The 21872-nt window shown below is 42.0% G+C and overlaps 1 protein-coding gene across 4 annotated transcripts in view; it reads left to right on the top strand.

The window, feature by feature from the left end:
• Positions 1 to 21872, top strand: part of PDGFD (platelet derived growth factor D) — a 511155-nt gene that overhangs the window by 317196 nt on the left and 172087 nt on the right. For all 4 annotated transcript variants that reach the window (XM_068266882.1, XM_068266880.1, XM_068266883.1 and 1 more), the window contains one exon: positions 15886 to 16090. In XM_068266882.1, the coding sequence (XP_068122983.1) occupies positions 15886 to 16090 (205 nt within the window). The remainder of the gene's footprint in view (positions 1 to 15885; positions 16091 to 21872) is intronic.

The following is a 21872-nucleotide window of genomic DNA, read 5'->3' as shown; positions in this document are numbered from 1 at the left end:
AAAATTGGTCTAATTCCCAGAGTGGGGTTTCCCCCAATATTAACAACACGTGTTTCGCGACTTATATTGTGTTTACCAAACCAAGCTGGGTCAAGACCTGGGGGGAAGTCTGGATTATCACGTAGGGTTGTTAAGGGGGAAAATCCTGTTTTTTTTTGCCACTTTTCAATTATCCAGAGCAACGATTTTAGGGTTGGTTTAATCAACGGATGGGACGATAAGTTATATACTTTATTGATATTTTTAATGATCCAAGTAAAAACAAGGTCAAAATCTGATTCCTCCTCCTCTAGCCGCGGCCATATCTTATTCTCTACATCAGTAGTGGTCTCTATTTTCCATTCCAGGATTCTTGTCAGATGTACACTTTTATGGTAGTTATATAAGTTTGGAGCGGCAAGTCCGCCCTGGTCTTTTCTTTTCATAACTAGTTTATAGTTTATTCTGTGCTTAGCATTGTTCCAAATAAAATTCTGAAATATTTTGTGCCAGTTCTGGAACCATATATTAGGGATGGCTATTGGTAAGCTCTGCAACAGAAAGATAAGCTTTCGGGAGGATCAACATTTTAATAATGTTGATCCTACCAATTAGGTTGAAACATGGACGATCCCAAGATCTCAACTTTTTTCTACATTCACCCACTATTTTTAAAAAGTTACTTTTAAAGAGAAAATCGGGATTGTTGGTAAGATTAATACCTAAGTATTTAATTGCGTGATTATTACACCTAAATTCACTGCTCTGTTTTATCTCTTCCATAAGTTTTACCGAACAGCCTATATTTAGGATCTCCGTTTTTTCTTTATTCAATTTAAAATTTGAGTGTTTTGCAAAAAAATTAAGTTTATCTCGGCATTTTATAGTTGAATTAAGTGGGTCTGTCAAAGTTAGGAGTAGATCATCGGCATAGGCCAGAATCTTCATTTCGCCTTGCCTAGTTTTTATACCTCTAATTTCATCGTCTTGCTGAATGGCTTGAATAATTGTTTCGATGCCGAGATTAAATAATATGGGGGACAAGGGACATCCTTGTCTAACACCGTTTGAAATAGTAAAAATGTGATCAAGCTGATTATTTACCTTAACGCTTGCACTATGGTTTTTATAAAGTTTCCTCAAATTCCCAATAAATATTGGGCCTAGTCCAAATTCTGCCAGTACTGCAAAGATAAAGCTTCTTGACATGCGATCGAATGCCTTTTCAGCGTCCACTGCGATCATCACTGCAGCGTCCCCTCTTTTTCTACACCTGTGAATTAAATCAATTGCAGTATATATATTATCCTTAGTTTGTTTATTTTTAATAAAACCTGATTGTTGATTCCCCAAAAGATGACTAATTATTTTATTTAGTCTATTTGATAAAATTTTAGCGTAAATTTTTACATCACAATTTATGAGGGAGATAGGTCGAAATTGTGCACAACTTGGATTCGGTTTATCTCCTTTTGGAATTAAAGTTATGGTTGCTCGGTTTGATTCATTAGAAAAAATGGTAGAGTTTTCATCATTATTCACAAGCTTGCAAAAGAGGGGTGCTAAGATGTTCGTGAATGATTGATAGAACTCGGCATTGAAACCGTCAGGGCCTGGGCATTTCTTTTTAGGTAGCTCCTTTACAGTCCTGCAGAATTCGGCCAGGGATATCGGGGATTCTAATTCTGCTTTGTCATTCAAGCTTACCTTTGGGAGGTTTATTTTGTCTAAAAAGTTTTTTGGATTTAACAGGCTTGATTCGTCCATATTATAAAGTTCCTCATAGAACCTAGAGAATTCTCTTGAAATCTGTTTAGTATCATGAATTATTGTACCTTTTTTATCAGTTATATGGTGAATAAAGTTAGATCTCCCTTTCTCTTTCAGGAGATTGGCTAAGACTTTCCCAGATTTGTTTTTCCCCAATGTATATCGTTTTTCTTAATTTTCTATGTTCTAATGAACATTTATTATTCAGGAGATCATTAAGTTCTGTTCTAATTTCAGTCACAATTGATAAAGTTGTTATAGTTGAGCTTTTTTTATGTTCACTTTCTGCTTTATGTGCACTTTCTGCTTGTTGTAAGGATTTTAATAAATTATTAATTTTATTATTCTTTTCTTTGTTCACTTTACTTTAATGCTAATTAGAATTCCTCTAATAACGCACTTTAAGGTGTCCCACAGGATACCACATGAGCTGACAGAATTTTCATTCAGGTCTATAAAATCTTTAATTGCACTCGCAATTTGTTGCCTATAACCAACGTTGTCCAACAGGGAAACATCTAGTTTCCATTGTTTACCTTCAGTGGCTCTTTTCCCTAATAAAATAGATATCATCACCGGAGCGTGGTCAGAAAAGGTAATTTGTCCTATTTTTGCCTCTGTCACTGACAGTATGGTATCCTGCTGGACTAAAAAATAATCAATTCTAGAATAATTTTGATAAACATGTGAAAAATATGTGAAGTCTCTTTCGTTAAGGTTTTTAATTCTCCAAATATCAACCATTCTATTGTTGCTAATTGCTTTTTGAACTTCCGATATTTCATTTTTGGACAGATATGACCTGCCCTTGGAGGTATCTTGTTCAGGGTTTAAAGGTAGATTAAAATCACCTCCCAAAATTATCATCCCATTAGCTTTAATTTTAACTTTATTAATAAAATTGATCACAGAGGCAGATTGGCCTCTGTTTGGGGCATATATATTAGCAAGTGTTACAGGGTCTCCATTTACCCTCCCCAATACAATAAGTTCCCTGGCATCATCATCCTTATATATTCTATCCAATTTCTATCCGAAAAATCAAGACCGGTTCTTATAATAATTGAAACCCCACATGTTTTCTTAAGACAATTAGGGTTGTTGATCCATTCTTTATATCTTTTATCAAAGATTGTTGGGGCCTTCCCTAATTAAAAATGCGTCTCTTGAATAAAAGCAATATCAATTTTATTTTTTAACAACACGTCAATAATTCTTCCTCTCTTACAGCCTGAATTGGCTCCTTTAACATTCATAGAAAGGATTTTTAATTCACCCATCTTTATTTATTTGTTTATATATATATATATATTTTTTTTTTTTAAATAATAGGCCAAGAAATGCTTCACGGCTAGAGGAGAACAGGGCAAGAGGGCGAGCAAGAGGAGATGCAGGCTGGGGGAAGGGCTCCAGAGCAATAAATATACAACCAACCTGCCACACACTCATTTCAATCATACTTAAAAAAAAACCAAAAAAAAAACATCACAAACCCAAACAACAATCTCTCTTGGACCTAGTCCGTTCTGTCAACCTTGTTGACTTTTCGTGTCGGACTCTTCTAGACCTGTCAACCAACAATAGTAACAGGAATAGAGCCCCTACTACCCAATCTGACGCCTCCTCCCCTCTCCCCCCCCCACATTGATCACATACTAGAGAGTCAGGGACAAACTATCCCTACGCATCTGCCATAAATCAGGCCTCAGAATCTTCCCGGCCCGGAATATGTATTGTGGGTAATTTTAAAGCTTTTTGAATATTTATCAGTGGTTCTCCATCTGTCAAGTTATATGTTTTCCCATCTACAGTTGCTCTTAAAGAGAAGGGGAAACCCCAGCTATATTGCCCTCCTTTTTTTTTAATCGCCTCCAATAACGGTTTTAATTGTCTTCTTCGATCGATAGTTCGTTTTGAAAGGTCAGGAAAAAGTTCAATTTTCCACCCCTTGAACTCGACATTGCCCAGGGATCGTGCTTTACTTAGAATTCCTTCCTTTTCATGAAAGAAGTGAATCCTACACAGGATATCTGTACTTTTCCCCTCTTTTTGTGATCTTTCTCTACCAATCCTGTGGATTCTATCAATCACAATTTTATTTTCAGTGTCTTTGTACAGAAGATCTTTAAAAAGTTCTTGTGCTAGTGAGGGTAGTTCTTTGGCCGGAATATTGGAGGGGACACCCCTAATTTTTATATTGTTTCTCCGACTTCGGTTTTCAAGGTCATCTATTTTTAGCGTAATTTCTTTTATCATCATTTTATGTGTTGTTAAATCATTTGATTGCTTATTAGAGGTTTTAACAACTTCCTCCACATTTTTTTCCAGCCTGTCAACTCTGTCCATGAGCTGATGTAATTCTTCTTTAATAATTTTAAATTCATTACTCACTGCTTCTTTAATAGTAGCTTGCACTGTTTCAACCATAGTTACTTTTATTTTTGCAGAGAATTCTTCCATCAGGTCCCTTATGTTTATATCGGATGTAGAGCCCTTTGGACAACTGTTCTCACAAGATTCCTGGTTAGCCTCATTCTCCATTATCAATGTGGTTGAGTGTTGTAATTCTTGGGGGATAGCCTGTTGTACCTCTTTAACATTTTTTTCTCCCTGCCCTTGGGTTTCTTTTTTTTTTTTTCAAATTCTTTATTTATTAGAAAATTTTTCTTTCCATATAAAACTTCCATACACATTTTCTATATATATATACATCTGGGGAAAAAAAAAAAAAGGGTGCATAGGTTATCGATATTACATACATCGCATATATATATATATATACATACGAAACTCCATTATATATCTCCAATAGGTTAATACCTTATCATATTCTCTTCTGCACTCCTTAGCCTCTGCTCATAAAACTTCAAAACCTAAACTCCATCATTCATCTCAGAGGTTTTACCTGGGGGCTTTTAACCTTACACATCCCCAAATTACCCATTGCTTCCCCCAATTACTCATGCATCCTCCATTCATTCTCACCCACATGGTCTTCTTTATATTTTGCTGTTCTATTCGCCCTTTCCCCCTCCTGCACCTTCCCCTGGACTTTTCCTTTTCTTTTCTCTTGTTCTCATATGTATTATATATTTGTCCCCTCTCTCAGTCTGTTTTCCCCCTTAATTGCCTTTATCCATCTTTATCCAGTTCCCATTACCTGTCTATATTCCGCAGTCTTGGTAAATTCATCCCACTTCTCCCAGCTCACTTTAAATTGTTCCTCTTCACCTTTCAATGTACATATCATCTTTTCCATGCGTTGAATAAACAGTATTTCCCGGAACCACTCAATTAAAGGGGGGGCTAGATGTGATTTCCAATGCCTAGCAATGATAATTCTAGCCGCATTTAAAAAGTGTCGGCATATTGATTTTCTATATTGCTTTCTCCCATAGTCATTATGATGTAGCAGGAAAAAAGCTGGATCATCTCCTGGAATTAGATCTGTCAATTCTACAATGTACCTTTTTACTTCCACCCAGAATCCCCTTATCCTTGAGCAGCTCCAAAAAATGTGCATAAATGTTCCCTCCTCAAACTGACATCTCCAGCATCTCCTATCGGAGTCCGCATATATCCCTCCCAGCCTGACCGGAGTCATATACCATCTTGTAAGAATTTTAAAGCCGGATTCTTGTATCCTTGCTGATATTGAAGTTTTGTATGATCTTTCTATTATTCTTCCCCATTGTATATCCGTAAACGTATATTCTAAATCCTCCTGCCATTTTTCTCTATAATGGGTTATCTGGTCCTCCCTGTTCACCAATTCCCCATATATCATAGTCAAAACTTTTTTGGGTCTTTGTTTCATAGCACATATTTTTTCAAATTTAGTTAACTCTCTACAGAATTCCTCTTTTTTCCCCCGGGTCAAAACAAAATGATGGTACTGCATTAGTCTCCACCAATCCAGTCTCAGATCTCGGAACTCCTCTCTGATTTCATTTAGTGTTTTCCATTTCTTTCCGTTTAGTAGTGCACCAGCCCTAATCTCTATTTGAACACTTACCTCCTCCTTTATATTATTTCTGCAACCAGGTTCAAAGGCGGGATTATCTAAAATTGGCATAAGCGGGGAGGGACTAGGTGACAATTGCTGCTTTTCTTTGAATCTATTGTATATTGTTATTGTATGATTCACCAAAACACTGGCTGGGTGAGAACACCTGTACCTAGAACGGTACCATATTATATTATTTAATGGATATTCAGCCATATTTTGTTCTATCTCTACCCACATCTTCGTTCCACCACTACTATGCCAATCAATAGCTCTAGTTAAGACTGCTGCACTATAATACAGGTATGGGTCTGGCACTGCCAATCCTCCCCTTGCTCTACTTTGGATCATTATTGAGAATTTCAATCTAGGGGGCCTATCTTTCCAAATAAACCTCCCAAATTCCCTTCTCAATTCTTTAAAAAAACTCATAGGCACAGGAATAGGTACTGTCTGGCATACATAAAGAAACCTAGGCATAGCATTCATTTTTAGTGTGTTAATTCGGCCCAACATTGTAAGATTAAGCTTTCTCCATTTAAGGAGATCTCTCTTAAGGGTAAACAACAGGGAACAATAATTTAATTGGTACATTTTTTGAATATCCACCGTTATTTTAATCCCCAAGTATGTAAGGGCCTCCCCCTCCCACCTAAATGGGTAATTGGCTTTTATATTATCTACTTCTTTAGGTGCTATTTTAATTCCCATGGCCTGGCATTTATCCCAATTAATCCTCAAGTTTGATAATCTTCCATACCTCTCAAACTCCCGCATCAGGCAGGGTAGGGATATATGCGGACCCCTCAAATAAAAAAGCAGATCATCTGCGAATGCCGCTACCCGATGTTCCCTCTGCCCAATTTTCACCCCATTGATATCAGGATTATTCCTGATAATATTCAAAAAAGGTTCGAGGACCAGGGCGAATATCATCGGTGACAATGGGCATCCTTGGCGTACTCCATTCTGTATTGTCAGTGGTTCCGATAGGGTCCCATTGACCTTAACTCTAGCTGTTACCCCTCTATACAGGGCAAGGATCCATGCCTCCATATTCCCTCCCAGACCAATATGTTGTAATACCTTTCTCATGAAACCCCAGTCGACCCTGTCAAATGCCTTCTCCGCGTCTGTGGATAACAGCATGACAGGGTCGACCGAGGCCCCAGCCCACTGCACCACATCTATCGTCCTTATAGTATTATCTCGGGCCTCTCGCTCAGGAACAAATCCCACTTGATCTATATGAATAATACTACCCAACCATGGGGTCATCCGATTTGCCAATATTTTTGCATATACCTTTAAGTCAACATTGAGTAATGATATCGGCCTGTAATTTGCACACAAGGATGGATCCTTGCCCTGCTTATGTATCACCGCTATATGTGACTCCAGGGATTCTCTTCCCCATCTATTTCTTTCCTCCTCCCCCTCAATCAATGAATTCAATGTTATGACCCAATGATTTTCCAGTTCTGATAAGTATTGTTTATAATACTCCAGTGTGAACCCATTGGGGCCAGGCGCCTTCCCAATGGCCATGCCCTTTATTACAGTTCTTAATTCCCTTAAAGTTATCGGTGTTTCCATTCTATCTATGTCTTCCTTTGATATTTTCCCCAAACCCGATTTTTCTAAATAACTTATCATTTCTTCTTCTTTAATCTTTTCTGTTTTTAAATTATATAAAGTTTCATAAAACACTTTAAACACTTTTGCCTGTGCTTCACTAGAATGATGTTTCATCCCCATAGAGTCACATATGTACGGTATGTAATTTGCTCTCTGTTGTTCCCTCAGGGCTCTTGCTAATGATTTACCCGCTTTGTCTCCATGTTCATAATAATACCTCTTACATCTTTGAGCTGCATATTGGGCCCTTCTAAACATCATAGACTTCAGTTGTTCTCTTTCAGCGGTCAGTTCTCCAAGAGTTTCTCTAGACAAAGTATTTTTATGTCTAATCTCCAGATCGGCTATTTTCGACAAACATTCCTCCGTTTCCCTCTCTTTTTCTTTTTTAATTCTGCTCCCCTCTTGTATCAATATCCCCCTAATCACACACTTATGAGCTTCCCATATGGTAGTTGGGGATACTACTGAATTATTAAGCTCAAAGTACTCTTTTATTTCTTTTGATATTCTCTTGGCCACATCTTCTCTACCTAAAAGGGAGACATTAAGTCGCCAATTATAGCTACTTTTGCCCTGGTTTCTACTTGCCACCCTCAGAAAAACAGGAGCATGGTCTGCTATTGTGGTTACCCCTATATCAGTGTGTATATCATCCGATATTAAACTATGTGATATCAAAAAATAGTCTAAGCGGGAATATGTACCTCGTGGGTTTGAATAGAAAGTATAATCTCTCTCCCTGGGATGTTGTATCCGCCAAATATCAACAAGTTGCGATTTTATTAACCTCTGTTTTGCCTTGCGAATAGCCCCAAGACAGAGAGTTGATCTACCCCTTGATGTATCTAAATTGGGGTCCAAGGCAAAATTAAAATCGCCCGCTATGATCTTCGCCCCCTCTGCAAAATGTTCTAAAGTTCCCAGGGCCCCATCTAAGAAAGAGACCTGGGCAGAGTTTGGTCCATATATTGTTCCCAGCGTAAGTTTCTGGGCATTAAAAGTCCCCTTAATATACAAAAATCTACCCGCTTTAAAGCATATGATTGCAGCATGTGGGTATTGTGTGCAAACAAACATTTATGCTCTCTGCTCGTCCCTCCTCCCTTCTCTGTCCACTCCCTGCCCTCTGTCCATCTTCTCCCCTTCTCTGTGTGTCCACCCCCCTCCCCTTCTCCTGTCCTGCTAGTTATTTCACCCCCGAATGCTTCCATAGTAAAATGATCCGAGATTCGGATCAAAGATCCGGATCTTTTCAATGATCCTATTCGAATCATCCAGATCATTGAAAAGATCCGAACTTCCCATCTCTATACTGCACAGACGACTTGCACCTGCACAGTAGAGCGGACTTGATTGGGCTCAGCTATTTCCGCCGGACCGGAAAGCCGCTACTGCGCCTGCGCTGGAGCCGAGGAAAGTAAATACTGCAGACGCTACTCTGCCACAGGCGACATCCTTGTTGGCTGTGGTTTTGGGGAGCCAGCGCTGAAACCGAAAACCGAAAGAGGAGGACGGGGGAAACCACATTAGCTCATTAGGAGCCAGAGGCTTCCCCCTCCCGAAGCCAGTATCCCCTGGGGAGGGGGGTTTATTAGAGTGTTTCTTTACATTTAATCTTGCCCACAATGGGCTTTATTTAAAAGATTTTAACTTGGTTCAGGGGTACTGAAGTGGGACTGTAGTGTTACGATGGCTGATAATGAATTGAAGTTGAAAAACTTTATGTGGCTGAGGAAAAATACATATGAGCTGCCTTAGCAGAGCTCTCCTGCAGTCTATTCACAGCTGCTGATAAGATGTAATTAGATACATTAATCCGCCTAAACAAACACAGAACACAGAGGAGTCAATTTCTTCATCAACTATATGTAGAATAAAGACTTTTCATTGCGTGCTGTGCAAGAGTTCAGGCCCGCTTTAAAAGAGAACTGTAGTGAGAGGTATATTGAGGCTTCCATATTGATTTCCTTTTAAGCAATACCAGTTACCTGGCAGCCCTGCTGAGCTATCTGCCTGCAGCATCACACCAGAAACAAGCATGCAGCTAATCTTGTCAGATCTGTCAATAATGTCAGAAACACCTGATCTGCTGCATGCTTGTTCAGGGTCTAGGGCAAAGAGTATTAGAGGCAGATGATCAGCAGGTAAGCCAGGTAACTGGTATTCCTTAAAAGGAAATCAATATGGCAGCCTCCATATCCCTCTCACTCCAGTTCTCCTTTAAAGAGGAACTCCAGTGAAAATAATGTAATAAAAAAAGTGCTTCATTTTTACAATAATTATGTATACATGATTTAGTCAGTGTTTGCTCATTGTAAAATCTTTCCTCTCCCAGATTCACATTCTGACTTGTATTACATGGTGACATTGTTACTGTGGGCAGATTATGGAGCTGTTTCTAGCTGGTCTGGCTTTAACAGACAGCTATTTCCTGTCTGAACATTGTTACATTGTGACAGTTTGCCCAGAGTACCGTACGGTACCAGAGCCTCTTGTGGGAGGGGTTTCAGCACAAAATCAGTCATACAGCGCCCCCTGATGGTCTGTTTGTTAAAATCATTATTTTTCTCATGTAAAAGTGGGTATCAGCTACTGATTGGGATAAAGTTCAATTCTTGGTCGGAGTTTCTCTTTAAGCACCAATATTAGATTTCGCAGTAGGTCAGAGAGTGGATTGAAGTTTAGTTATAATGGTTAAGAGGCTAGGGTCAGGGTTATGGCATGAAGGTGTTAGGGTTAGACAAACGGTTAGGGAAAGCTGAAATGAGAAGACCTCAGGCATATCAGGTAGGAAATGTATGGTTAACGGGATACTTAATCCTTTAATAAAAAAATCAGTTTTACTCACCTGGGGTTTTTACCAGCCCCCTGCAGCCGTCCCGTGCCCTCCTAGTCACTCACAGATCCTCCGCTCCCCCGCCACCACTCACTTCCGTTTTGGCCGACAGGCCCTGCCATACGTAGCCTTCTTCGTGTTCGCGCAGGACGCTATTGCGGACGGGAATACAAAGGAGACGCGTGTCCAGGCCTGTGCATTTGTAGTAAGCCTGTCGGTCGAAAACTAAACTAGCTGGCGGCGGGGGACAGGAGGATCCGCGAGTGACTGCGAGGGCACAGGACGGCTACAGGGGACTAGTAGAAGCCCCGGGTGAGTAAAACTGTTTTTTTTTAACTAAAGGCTTAAGTATCCCTTTAAGCAGTGCAGGGAGTGAATAAATTAAATTCACTCATATCCAAGAGATGCAACCACCCGCACTGATTCGAACAGGTGGTTTTGGCGCATGGCGCTCTGTGCTACTGAGCGCCAAAACTAGTCGCCGGATTTGAGCGACAGCAGGGTGAGACGTCATTTCGGGTAGCCCTTCGCCCAACTCACCGGCGGCGTACATATACTTACGCCACTGATTACCCACTACCCTTCTCTTCCCCTCTCCACACCATTACACACTGATGCTGGGCTATCATTTGTGTTTTCACCACCCCCTCCCAGGACATGCGTTATCTTGCTTTCACTGTCACCACAGGAAATTCTCAGGAATAATAAAAAATGAACACTGATAAAAGTAAGGATGAATACAGTGAGGTGTTTGGTGGAGTGTTTCCATCCCAACAAAATAGCCTGACCTGTGCTAACCCGAGAGAAGCGCTTGCTAATCTGTAATCATTGTGATGGATTGAGTGTTGCTCCGCAGTGCTTGATGGAGATGTGCCTCATCAGTGCGGGGCGCATCCTCCGGAATGGCCAGCTCTCATTTCTTCCTTATTAGCTGAAGTACGGCCAATGTCATTACACTGATTCCACCGGAGCACGGAACCGGTAATTTCTAACCCTGCTGTGGGGAAACACAGTCCTCTGCTCTCATGTCTATGCTCACTATCGATTGATGCAACAAAGCAGAATACACACATCGTGGACAGTTTGCCTACATTTTGTGACAGTTTAACCCTTTAGCAACCAGTTTATTTTGAGGCTTGCAAGTGCTCCAGGCCAATTTTTTAGCACTTTTTTTTATTTATTATCTGTTACATTTCCCTGCTTCTAATAAGTACTGCTGTAACATGTATTTATGGCCAGTTGTCACTAGGGGGTGGAGTGTTACAATAACAGAGGACTTCTGCTTTCAGTTTCTATCTTTTCTACTAGTAGAGAGAGATCAAAGCATTTTAAGAATTTACAGCACGAGTTCTGCTGAATAAGGTCAAAAGCAGTGCACTTATCTGAAATGAGATGACTCAATTGAAGCTGCTTATGGGTTAAAGAAAGTTTGTAACAAAATTTTAAAAAAAAGTCAGATGCTCACCTACTGGGGTTAGTTTACAAAGCTTTTTTATTTTCACCTTAAAGAGGAACTTCAGCCTAAACAAACATACTGTCATTAAGTTACATTAGTTATGTTAATTAAAATAGATAGGTAATATAATCTCTTACCCACACTGTTCTAAAAGAACAGGGAAAGGTTTGTGATTTCATGACAGCAGCCATCTTTTTGGTTGAAAGGAGGTGACAGGGAGCATGAGACACAGTTCCAACTGTCCTGTGTCCTGATCACCCCTCCCAGTTGCTAGGCAACGTGAATAACAACATAGGAAATCCCATCATGCTTTGCACAACATCAGGGAAAAAAAGCCCGAGCAGTTTTCTTTGATGGGGCGGAACTTAGCTAAAAATGCAGCTAAAAATGAGACTTCTATAAGAAAAACAAAGTTCTGATGCTGTGAAACTGTTAAAGAGACACCAAGCCTTTTCAGTTCTGCTGAGTAGATTTTTAGTCTGGAGGTTCACTTTAAGATGTATCTGAGATGACAGGACATAAAAGTTTTATACATACCTGGGGCTTCCTCCAGCCCCCTCCATGCCTTTCACTCCCTCGCAGCCATCCAAAGCCTCATTGAGCCTTCGGTAGAAGCTGTGTTATCTTCGGCCAGTCGACGCAGGCGCAGTCTGCCCATGCAAGCTCCCCCGTCGCGCTTCCGATTGTGGTGAAAGCTCTCCCACAGTGTGATGTCATAACCACGGTCCTGACAGTTTCCTGTCTGTGAACCTCTTTGCCTTGTGGGAAATAACGGCTTTTCCCAACTGCCAAGCAAGCAACATCTCCCTCTGTGCATAGAACTCTCAGTAATGAACATTCAGTACAGATCACCTGGCTGAACTAAAGATGCCACCACCAGTGATTCATTTCAGTATGTAAATCAGGGAGAGGAAATATTTTAGAATGGGCCCTCACTTGTTTGGGTGAGGGTGGGAATTGTAGTTGTGGTGGCTACTGTTCCCAACCTCTCCCAATGAGGGAGGGACAAGGTGGACAAACCTTATAATTTTTTAATGGGTTAGGAAAATGGCAGCTGCATGTGCTGTGGGAGGGGGCTGGAGGAGGGGAGGGGTATAAGTAACAGCTCAGACAAGGAGGGGGGTTAGCTGAAAGGGGTTTTAAATTGAGGCTATTCTATTTTCTTTTGGATCTGTTGCATTAAGTGATGTATCCTGTAACTAAAGCAGGTTATGAAAGTATGCATCTGCCGAAATGGTATTATCCCATTTCTGGCTGTGATTGGATGGCTACCTTTGCAATTAACATCAAGTTTCTAAGGTCAGGTTCTTCAGTATCTTAGATGAGCCTGATCCGGGTGAAATCTACTGCATCAACACACTTAAATAGAGAGACACTAATCAGCCCTCTCATAATCCTTCCTACGCTGACTAATCAGGAGACCCAAATGATGCAGGAGCCCAAGAATAAGGAAAATAGAAACACAATTGCTTTATTAAGAACAATAGCCTCCTTCACCCCCTCCCAAGCATGCCAAAAACATCCCAATCTAATAAACTGGGACATAGTCACCCCAAAAATAAAAATGATTAAAAACAATTTAAAAGATAAGATGAACAAGAAGAATGAGAGTGGCAGATTAAAAGCAAGTCGTTTATTAAGCTATTAAAATAAATTGACGCGTTTCACAGGGAAAACCGTTTTTTTAGATCAGTACACAATGGCAGGGATGCTCATCACCACCTCGGAATCACGGGTAACCCGTCATTAGGGGCTGATTTGAGTAATCACTGGCTCGAAATCGGAATTCGTGATCAGCCGCGATCATGGATTTTGGTTTCATATGCATCCGTAATTTAATCCGCATTCCATCCGTAATCATGGTTTACGGCCGTAATCATGAGTCGGTTACTCGTGATTACTTTAATGGTTAATAGCAAAGCCCCCTTACCTGCGAGACATACCACATTTGCAGGTTATGTTAAGATGAACAGTGGGAACAAGAGAAAAAAAAAATAAAAAGACCTTATAGTCTTTGCAAAAATCTATGTTAAAGTAAAAGGAAAAAAGGCGAGATTTAAATGTGGTAAAATGACAGTTAATGTATTAACATGTACATACACTAACCTAAAGGATTATTAGGAACACCCCCTTTCGCCTTCAGAACTGCCTTAATTCTACGTGGCATTGATTCAACAAGGTGCTGAAAGCATTCTTTAGAAATGTTGGCCCATATTGATGGGATAGCATCTTGCAGTTGATGGAGATTTGTGGGATGCACATCCAGGGCACGAAGCTCCTGTTCCATCACATCCCAAAGATGCTGTATTGGGTTGAGATCTGGTGACTGTGGGGGCCATGTTAGTACAATAAACTCATTGGCCTCGATTCACAAAAGGGTGCTAACTCAGTTAGCACGCCTAAAAGCTTTGAGCGTGCTAACTAAGGTGCTAAGCAGTTAGCACGCCTAAAGTTTTTATTGATCGCGCGCAAAGTTTAGCGCTGCCCGTAGCATGCAATGTTTCGGGTGCACCCGGTGCGACACGTTAGGCGCACCCGGTGTGACGTTTTGCGTGCCACTGGCAGCGCTAAACTTTGCTAACTTAGCACACCCTAGAGGGCTTTAGGCGTGCTAAGGGGCTTTTAGGCGTGCTAAGTAAGTTGGCACCCTTTTGTGAATCAAGCCCATTGTCATGTTCAAGAAATCAATTTGAAATGATTACATGAAACAAAGGCCATCATGCTCTTAGACCCCCCAAAAAATCCATACTCTGGTGCAGGATCAGGTCAGCCAAACCAGGAACAACAGCAGATGAAGGAGGATCCGCAAGCACAGTGGTATTGTAAAAGCTGGAACTCTTTATTGAAGAAACCACATATAAATGACATGAAATAGTCACAGGAATAACTGACGCGTATCGGGCTCAGTATTCGCCTTTAATCATAGTTATGATATATATAAAATATATATGATATATTAATATAACTATGATTAAGGGCGAATACCAAGCCCGATACGTGTCAGTTATTCCTGTGACTATTTCATGTCATTTATATGTGGTTTCTTCAATAAAGAGTTCCAGCTTTTACAATACCACTATGCTTGCGGATCCTCCTTCATCTGCTGTTGAAATGATTATGGGTGTAATGCGAGATTCCAACTCGAAACCGCATTCGAATTTGGAATTCTGATTCTATCCAAAATCACGATTACGGACATTCCGTAAGTGGGCGGAGCCGTGATCAAAACCAATCTATTCCAGAATTGGGGGTATCCAAGCAACACTGCAAAGTGGCCCCTATTCTTTTCTACTAGGTGATATTTTCACACATTATCAATAAAAAGCCACAAGGAAAAAAGAAAATACTCAATAGTATAGTAGTAATCGATAGTACTTTTTCACCTAGTTTTTGGTACTTTTTAGCTTGCAAAGCGCTGAAAAGTTATTTTAGACATTAAAAGATGAAAAAAATATCTCCTAGGATAAAACTTAGAAGAAAAAATGAATTGAATTGCAATGTCTTGTAGTAAGTTGACCACAGCTTGGTGCTCCAGCAATAACCACACCAGCGAAATCAATCCAGCACACAGCAAACAAACCTAATCCTACACTATGTGCAAATAATATACAAATGCTGGCAACCAGGTAAACAGTTCAAGTCGGAATCCCCCCCAAAAATCCAGAAACAGAACAATTGTGGGCAGTTACAGCACCGGCAGTGGACAGGAACAAGGTGAAATCAAACACAAGTTCAAGCAACATGAGTTCAGGCAGTGGAGGCAGCAGCGAAGGATCCTGGGTAATTGAAGCTCTTGCTATTGGAAGTGGAGTATTCAAATGGACAGTTAAAACGATTGCTGCATGATTGATGACCAAAAATGATGCTCAGACCCATTTGCTGGTGGATGGAATCATGCAATATCTTCCCACAGCACATTACCTGCAGCTGGAACTGGAAGTCGCAGGTTTAGACGTCAGTAGAGAGCCACCTGCTGGTGGGTAAGAGAAGTCCAAATGAAAAATATCACTGATAGGCAAAACAGGGACCTGCAGGACAGACACACTCTCTCCAGAAGGCATGCATGCAGTAACAGTAGATGCCAAAGATAAAATGTTTTAGAATGTTTTTACCTCTTAACATATTATGAATGCCATTGTTATTATTATAATTATTATTATTTTTACCTTGTGTTCTTTGTCTTTTTATGTCTAACAGAGAGCAACCTTCTCACTAGACTCTACCGAAAAGAAGAAGTCATTCAGGTAGTGGGAACCGGTTGTATCAGCAGCCCCCGCTTCCCCAGCAGTTACCCCAGAAACCTGCTCCTGACATGGATCCTGGACTCTGCAGAGAACACAAGGATACAGCTCGTGTTTGACAGCCAGTTTGGGTTAGAGGAGCAAGAAAATGACGTTTGTAGGTAAGTGGATCTCTGATGGAATGTAAACTAGTAAAATTGTTTTCTGACTGTGGTATTAGCCGTAGACAAGGCTGATCGTGTTGCCGTCACTTTTTTGTATAGGAGGATCTATATATGTGATGGAACCACAAAACAGTATTTTGCTTCCAAAGTTCAATATCACACTTTATTGCATCCCAAAAAATCTTTTTTTCAAAAAGGTAAAAAAAACTTTTTGTATCTGTCAGTAAAAATTCTTCATAATATAAATGTAGAAGATCATTCATTTAAACCAGGGGTCTCAAACTCAATTTACCTGGGGGCCGCAGGAGGCAAAGTCAGGATGAGGCTGGGCCGCATAAGGGAATCAATCAATCAGCAGCACCCGCCCAGTCGACCCCCCCCTCCCCCCCCCCCCCCCCCCCGTCCCTTGCATTGATTTTTATTTCAAAATCAAATTCACACTGAAGTGAACTATTTTGCCTATTTTACCTTATAGTTCGCTTCAGTGCTCCCATTACAAGTAATCCGCCGTGCCCTCCCCACAAAACGAGGGCTGCAGAGCCCCCAAACCGCCCGGGGGGCAATCCGCCTGCATTTCAGCTTCAGCTCCGCCCCTCCTGACGTCAATCGTGGTGCATCACCGCCTCTGCCCGCCCCTCTCACTCTTCCTTCACAGAGAGGGGCGGGCAGAGGCGGCGATGCGCCGCGATTGACGTCAGGAGGGGCAGAGCTGAAGCTGAAAGCTCTGCCCCTTCCAGGAAATGCCGACGGATTGCCCCCCCGGGCGATTTGGGGGCTCTGCAGCCCTCGTTTAGCGGCGGGGATGCGGCGGATTACTTGGGAGCACTGAAGCGAACTATAAGGAAGCTTTTGCCGGCGCGGGCCACAAAATATTGTATCGAGGACCGCAAAAGGCCCGCGGGCCGCAAGTTTGAGACCCCTGATTTAAACAGACAGTAGACACTATGTGCTTTGCTTGATGAAACAGTACATTTTAGGCAGTACATTTCAGACAATGACATGCACATGTGCACGCATCAAGAAACGTCAACAAGGAGGTCTTCTAGGTGTCCCAATGCTGGATCCCCTCTGCTGCAGAGGACAGGGGGAGGCCTCATTAGGATCTAAAGGCTTCCACCTACTGAGGTAAGTACCTCTTACAGGTTTACTGTAATACTGGACCTTATCTGCTCCCTATACTGGGGTGGGTAGAATTCCTTGGGGGAAAGGGGTGCACTTTAGATTCTCCACCTCTAGTGCTGGAGAACCTTGTCCCAGCTCTGAGAAGAACTTAAAATGAATGCATCTAAACATGGTGTCTAAACTTGAGCTTTAAAAGATCTGCAGAACTCAGCAGAAAATTAAAAAAGTCCACTCATATAGCATCCTACCCTGGGCGATTGCCATAATGAGCACTACAGGGTGGGGAACTCTGTACTCTTCATTATGTGCACATTGTTAAAACAGGCGCAGTGTGAAAAAAAAAATCTGACCTTTAATGAAAGGATGGATTCCTTTTTGCTTGCATAGATTAGCATTTTCTTAGCAAATAAACCTCATTACATGCATAATTCTTAGAAACATTTTGTGCAGCTTCCAGATCCCTTTATTGCCGAACGATTGGTCATAAAGTTGCGCAGCCCTGAAATACTCGTGGAGAAAAGTTACAATCTGCGGTCGTATTTTACGCTGCACCATTATACGTGGTGCGGTATAATCTGCATGGCCATAAAAGAAATGACCAATTAAATTGATTTATGGAGCTCGGGAACTGCTATGAGGGTAAAGTTCTAACGCTGTAATTGGGCTGAGTAATATCTTCTGATGCTTAAAGCACTTAGCTGCATATGGTTTGCAAAACGCAACCCAAACCTTCAAACCTTTACATTAAAGAACACCTCCACTCAAAACAGATTCCACTACATAATGCTGAGCATAGCCTAAGGTTAGGTGCACACATGAGATAAAAGCCTTTTGAAAATGAAAGATCAAAGGCTAATGTTACCACCTTCCGTGAAGTATGATCGCATACCTACATAGTCTATTCTCAAGATGAGTACACCCATCAGATAAAAATCTTTGCAAACTGAGGAATGTACATGGGAGGACTGGCCAGGGGGGAAGGGGGGAGATCTCCCCCCAGGCTGCCTCTCATTTATTGATTTAGGGCTAGTACATTGCCTGGTGCATTCATATTTTTGTATAAGGTGAACCACTAGGCTGGCTGAGGGAAATAAACCCCCAATTACACAGCATTTAGAGGGTGGGCAAGCTGGTAAATATACACAGCATGATGCAGAGCAGAGGCTTGCCTGCAGGGTACATGAGAAAAAATCTGTCTGGTCTCTCACCATTGTTAAAATGACTGCATGTGCACAAGGTATTGTCTAGGTTAAAAAGTTTTCGACAGTCCCTAGACTCCAGAAGGGCTGCTTGCAAACAGTCCCTAGACTCCAGATGGGATGCTGGTAGAGGAACGATGAACGCAATGGAAACCCCGGCCGTTATAACTCAAAATGTATTACATGCCCCCTGGTGCCAGTGCATTTATACTTTACCTGTCACCCTATCTTTGAGTGTTCATGCTGTATTTCCCACATGACTACTGGCATATAGCACGTGCGGCACTTGTGTGATGTCTGGGCTGCCGTGAAAACGGCCTCTAGTTTGTGTTTTCCCTCCAGGCCAAAAGGTCCCAATCCCCCCCTGGGAATGTATCTGTCACACTGGTTTTTCAGGGAGGTTTGAAAGACTGATCTTTATAAAGATGCTGCACACATGCAAAAAATCAGTTCCTGCCAAATGCTTTCATTGTCTGTTATATCTGGAGATCTCATACACACCTGGCTTAATGGACAGTCATCTGCAGATCAGATCCACTGGGATGGATCTGAAGGATTGAGAGATACCCTATTTTTTGGAATATAAGACGCACCGGAGTATAAGACGCACCTAGTTTTTGAGGAAGAAAATTAAGAAAAAAAAGATTTTGAGCAGTAAATAAAAAAAAAAGAAGAAAGTTATGACTTTAAGTCAGCAATTACGCAATAGCCATAACAGTATTATGCTATGTAAGTTTGAAAGGTCTTTCAGATTGCTTTAAAGAGCAGTGCGCTGCAGAAAAACACAACTCATACAGTACAATACTTAGGATATAGTGTCCAGAACCTTCCTCCCCGCTGAATTCACACCGTGATTATTGTACAGTACAGTACTTAGTGTCCAGAACCTTCCCTTACCCCTCTCCTGAATTCACACAATGATACTTGATTATGGTACAATACATACGGTACTTAGTATAGTGTTCAGAATCTTCCTCTCCCCCCCCCCCCCCCCCCCCTAATACACATTGAATATAGTACAGTATGGAACAGCTACCAGTAACATAGTGTATCCACTTTGATTGATTGGTGCACTCAGTATTTCTCTCAATTCTGTATTATTATTATGCCCCTCAATATCCTAAATATCCATTATGTAGTATGGTACAGTAGTTCTGTACCTGTCTCCTCACTCGAGCTGCTGCTGCAAGTGGCTCAGTGTGATGCTCAGTATGATGTATTGGGGGTGGGAGAAAAAGCAGCAGGAGCTGTAGTGTCATTGGAGGGGGCGGAGCTTAAGCCTCTTCAACATCCAATGAGTGGAGGAGTGTGGGGCCATTGCATGAAGACCCGGGATGTTTGAGGAGAGGAACCGGGCACCGATTCCCCGCCAGGAGCCGATGCTTTGTGGAGCTGAGTCCTGCACGCAAGACCGGACCACACACATAGCCGCCCCACTGGAGCCCAGCGCGGACCCCCGCCAGTATCGCTGAGTTTGCAAGCACATCCGCTGCTTGCAGGGACAGCACAGCTGTTCAGAGCCTCGATGTGATCCAGATAGCACAGCACTCTGCTGTGCAGCGCCCAACACCAATCCCCGCTGATCCTGGAGCCTTGCCAGACCACCCATAATCAGCAGTGCCGCTCAGAGCCCCCCGCACAGATCACTCCAGGTACCGATTATATTACTGAGCCCTGCAGGCTGACACACTGCCCGACACTGCAGCAGAGCCCAGCCACACACACGCAGGTTCATTTCACTATTGTTTCTGTGCATTTTTTTATTCTTTGGAATATAAGACGCGCTGACCCCCCCCCCCCCCCCCCTCCCCCCCTTTGAGAGAGAAAAAGTGTGTCTTATATTCCAAAAAATACGGTAAATATCTTTGGTCTGGATCTTTTGAGGTCTTTCGTGAACTTTTTTTACAAAGATTATCTGCAGATTTAGTCTTTGATCTTTCACTTTTCAAAGATTTATCTTGTGTGTACCCAGCTTTAGTATTCAAAATCTGTTGGCCCTCCTACTGCATGGTAGCAGTAATGGTCTTTGATCTTTCATTTTCCAAAGACTTTAATCTCATGTGTGTACCTAGTATTAAGCTGCGTACTCACCCCTCGACGGGTCCAGCGACGTCCCCTTGATGACGGTCCCCAGTGACCTCTCTTCTTTCCGTCTGTTTGTGTGTATGTGGACTGACTTAAAACATCTACCTGATGGAAGGAGCTCAAACAAGGCGTTTCCGGGGGTCAGTGCTGTTCTCAATAAGGTTTTTGGTCCTTCTCATACAGCGAGTCTTATACAAGTATTCAAGTGATGGTAGTTTATTGCCGATAATGGCTTCCGCTGTTTGTGGTGCAGCCACCTTCATCTCTGACCTGAGTGAATTTTGCATTTTCTTTCGACTTGCATGCTCGGTGGCAGCTTTGGATAAAGCAATTTACTTGGGCAACCATTTTGGCAGGTACACAATACACTATCATGTTAATCGTGGTTATATGACACAGAGGCAGCGAGTTGGGCACCCAGTACTACCCAGTTGGCTATAGTTCAACTAGCCGAGCGGCTATTAATAGCCAGTTGGCTAGCACTTCTGCTACCGCTTTGAGTCAATACTAGTTGATGTAGTAGTTTGGTTGCTGCTTCAGTACATTGGGCATCGGATTGGGGGTGGGGGGTTGCTGTTAATCGGAAGAAGGGAGGGAGGTTAGTTTTAGGCATTATGAAGGGGTTGGTGTTAGGCATTAGGAGGGGGGAGTTAGTGTCAGGCATTAGGAGGAAGGTTAAGGCCCCGTTCACATCCCAGAACGCAGGCGCGTTCCATTCAGAACACAACGCACAGGAACGCACGTCATGTGCGTCTCTGTACGTTGCGTGGCTGATCCCATTCACTGAAAGTGAATGGGACAGCCGCGCGTTTTGTTAGGAAACGCGTGCAGCATGCGTTCCCGGACCGCACAGGTCCGGAACGCATGCAGTGTGAACATCAGACAGTGAAGTCTATGCACTGTCTGATGTCGTGCGTGTCGGCCTCCCGCGCGCGTTCCCCGAAATGCGGACGGGAACGTGTGCAATGTGAACGGGGCATAAGTGTTTGGATAAGGTACTGGGGAGGCCATTAGTAAAATTTCAGTAATATTACATTAACAACATTTACACTATTGGCATCACCTTGCTCCTAATTCAGTATGTGCTGCTGTAATGCATACTGGATTTAGAGGACACCATGCCCAATGAGTACAGCACAGGGCCTACTTTCAACTTACACATGACAGGCAGAATTATTATCCACAACTATAAAAAAAAAAATCCTTGTAATGTTGTCATGGTACAAGAAGCTGTCACTGATTGCTGCCATAATACACAAGACTGAGTGACCCCTGCCATGATACAAGGAATACTGTCATGCTACAGAACCAATGAAAGGAAAACTAGAGCAGAATTGGTGCCAAAGTGGAACACATGTCCAGATCAAGGATTC

Source organism: Hyperolius riggenbachi, chromosome 2 (genome assembly GCF_040937935.1).
Source record: "Hyperolius riggenbachi isolate aHypRig1 chromosome 2, aHypRig1.pri, whole genome shotgun sequence".
Classification (NCBI taxonomy): domain Eukaryota; kingdom Metazoa; phylum Chordata; class Amphibia; order Anura; family Hyperoliidae; genus Hyperolius; species Hyperolius riggenbachi.
The sequence above is the reverse complement of the archived record's forward strand: the minus strand, read 5'-3'. Positions and strand labels throughout refer to the sequence as shown.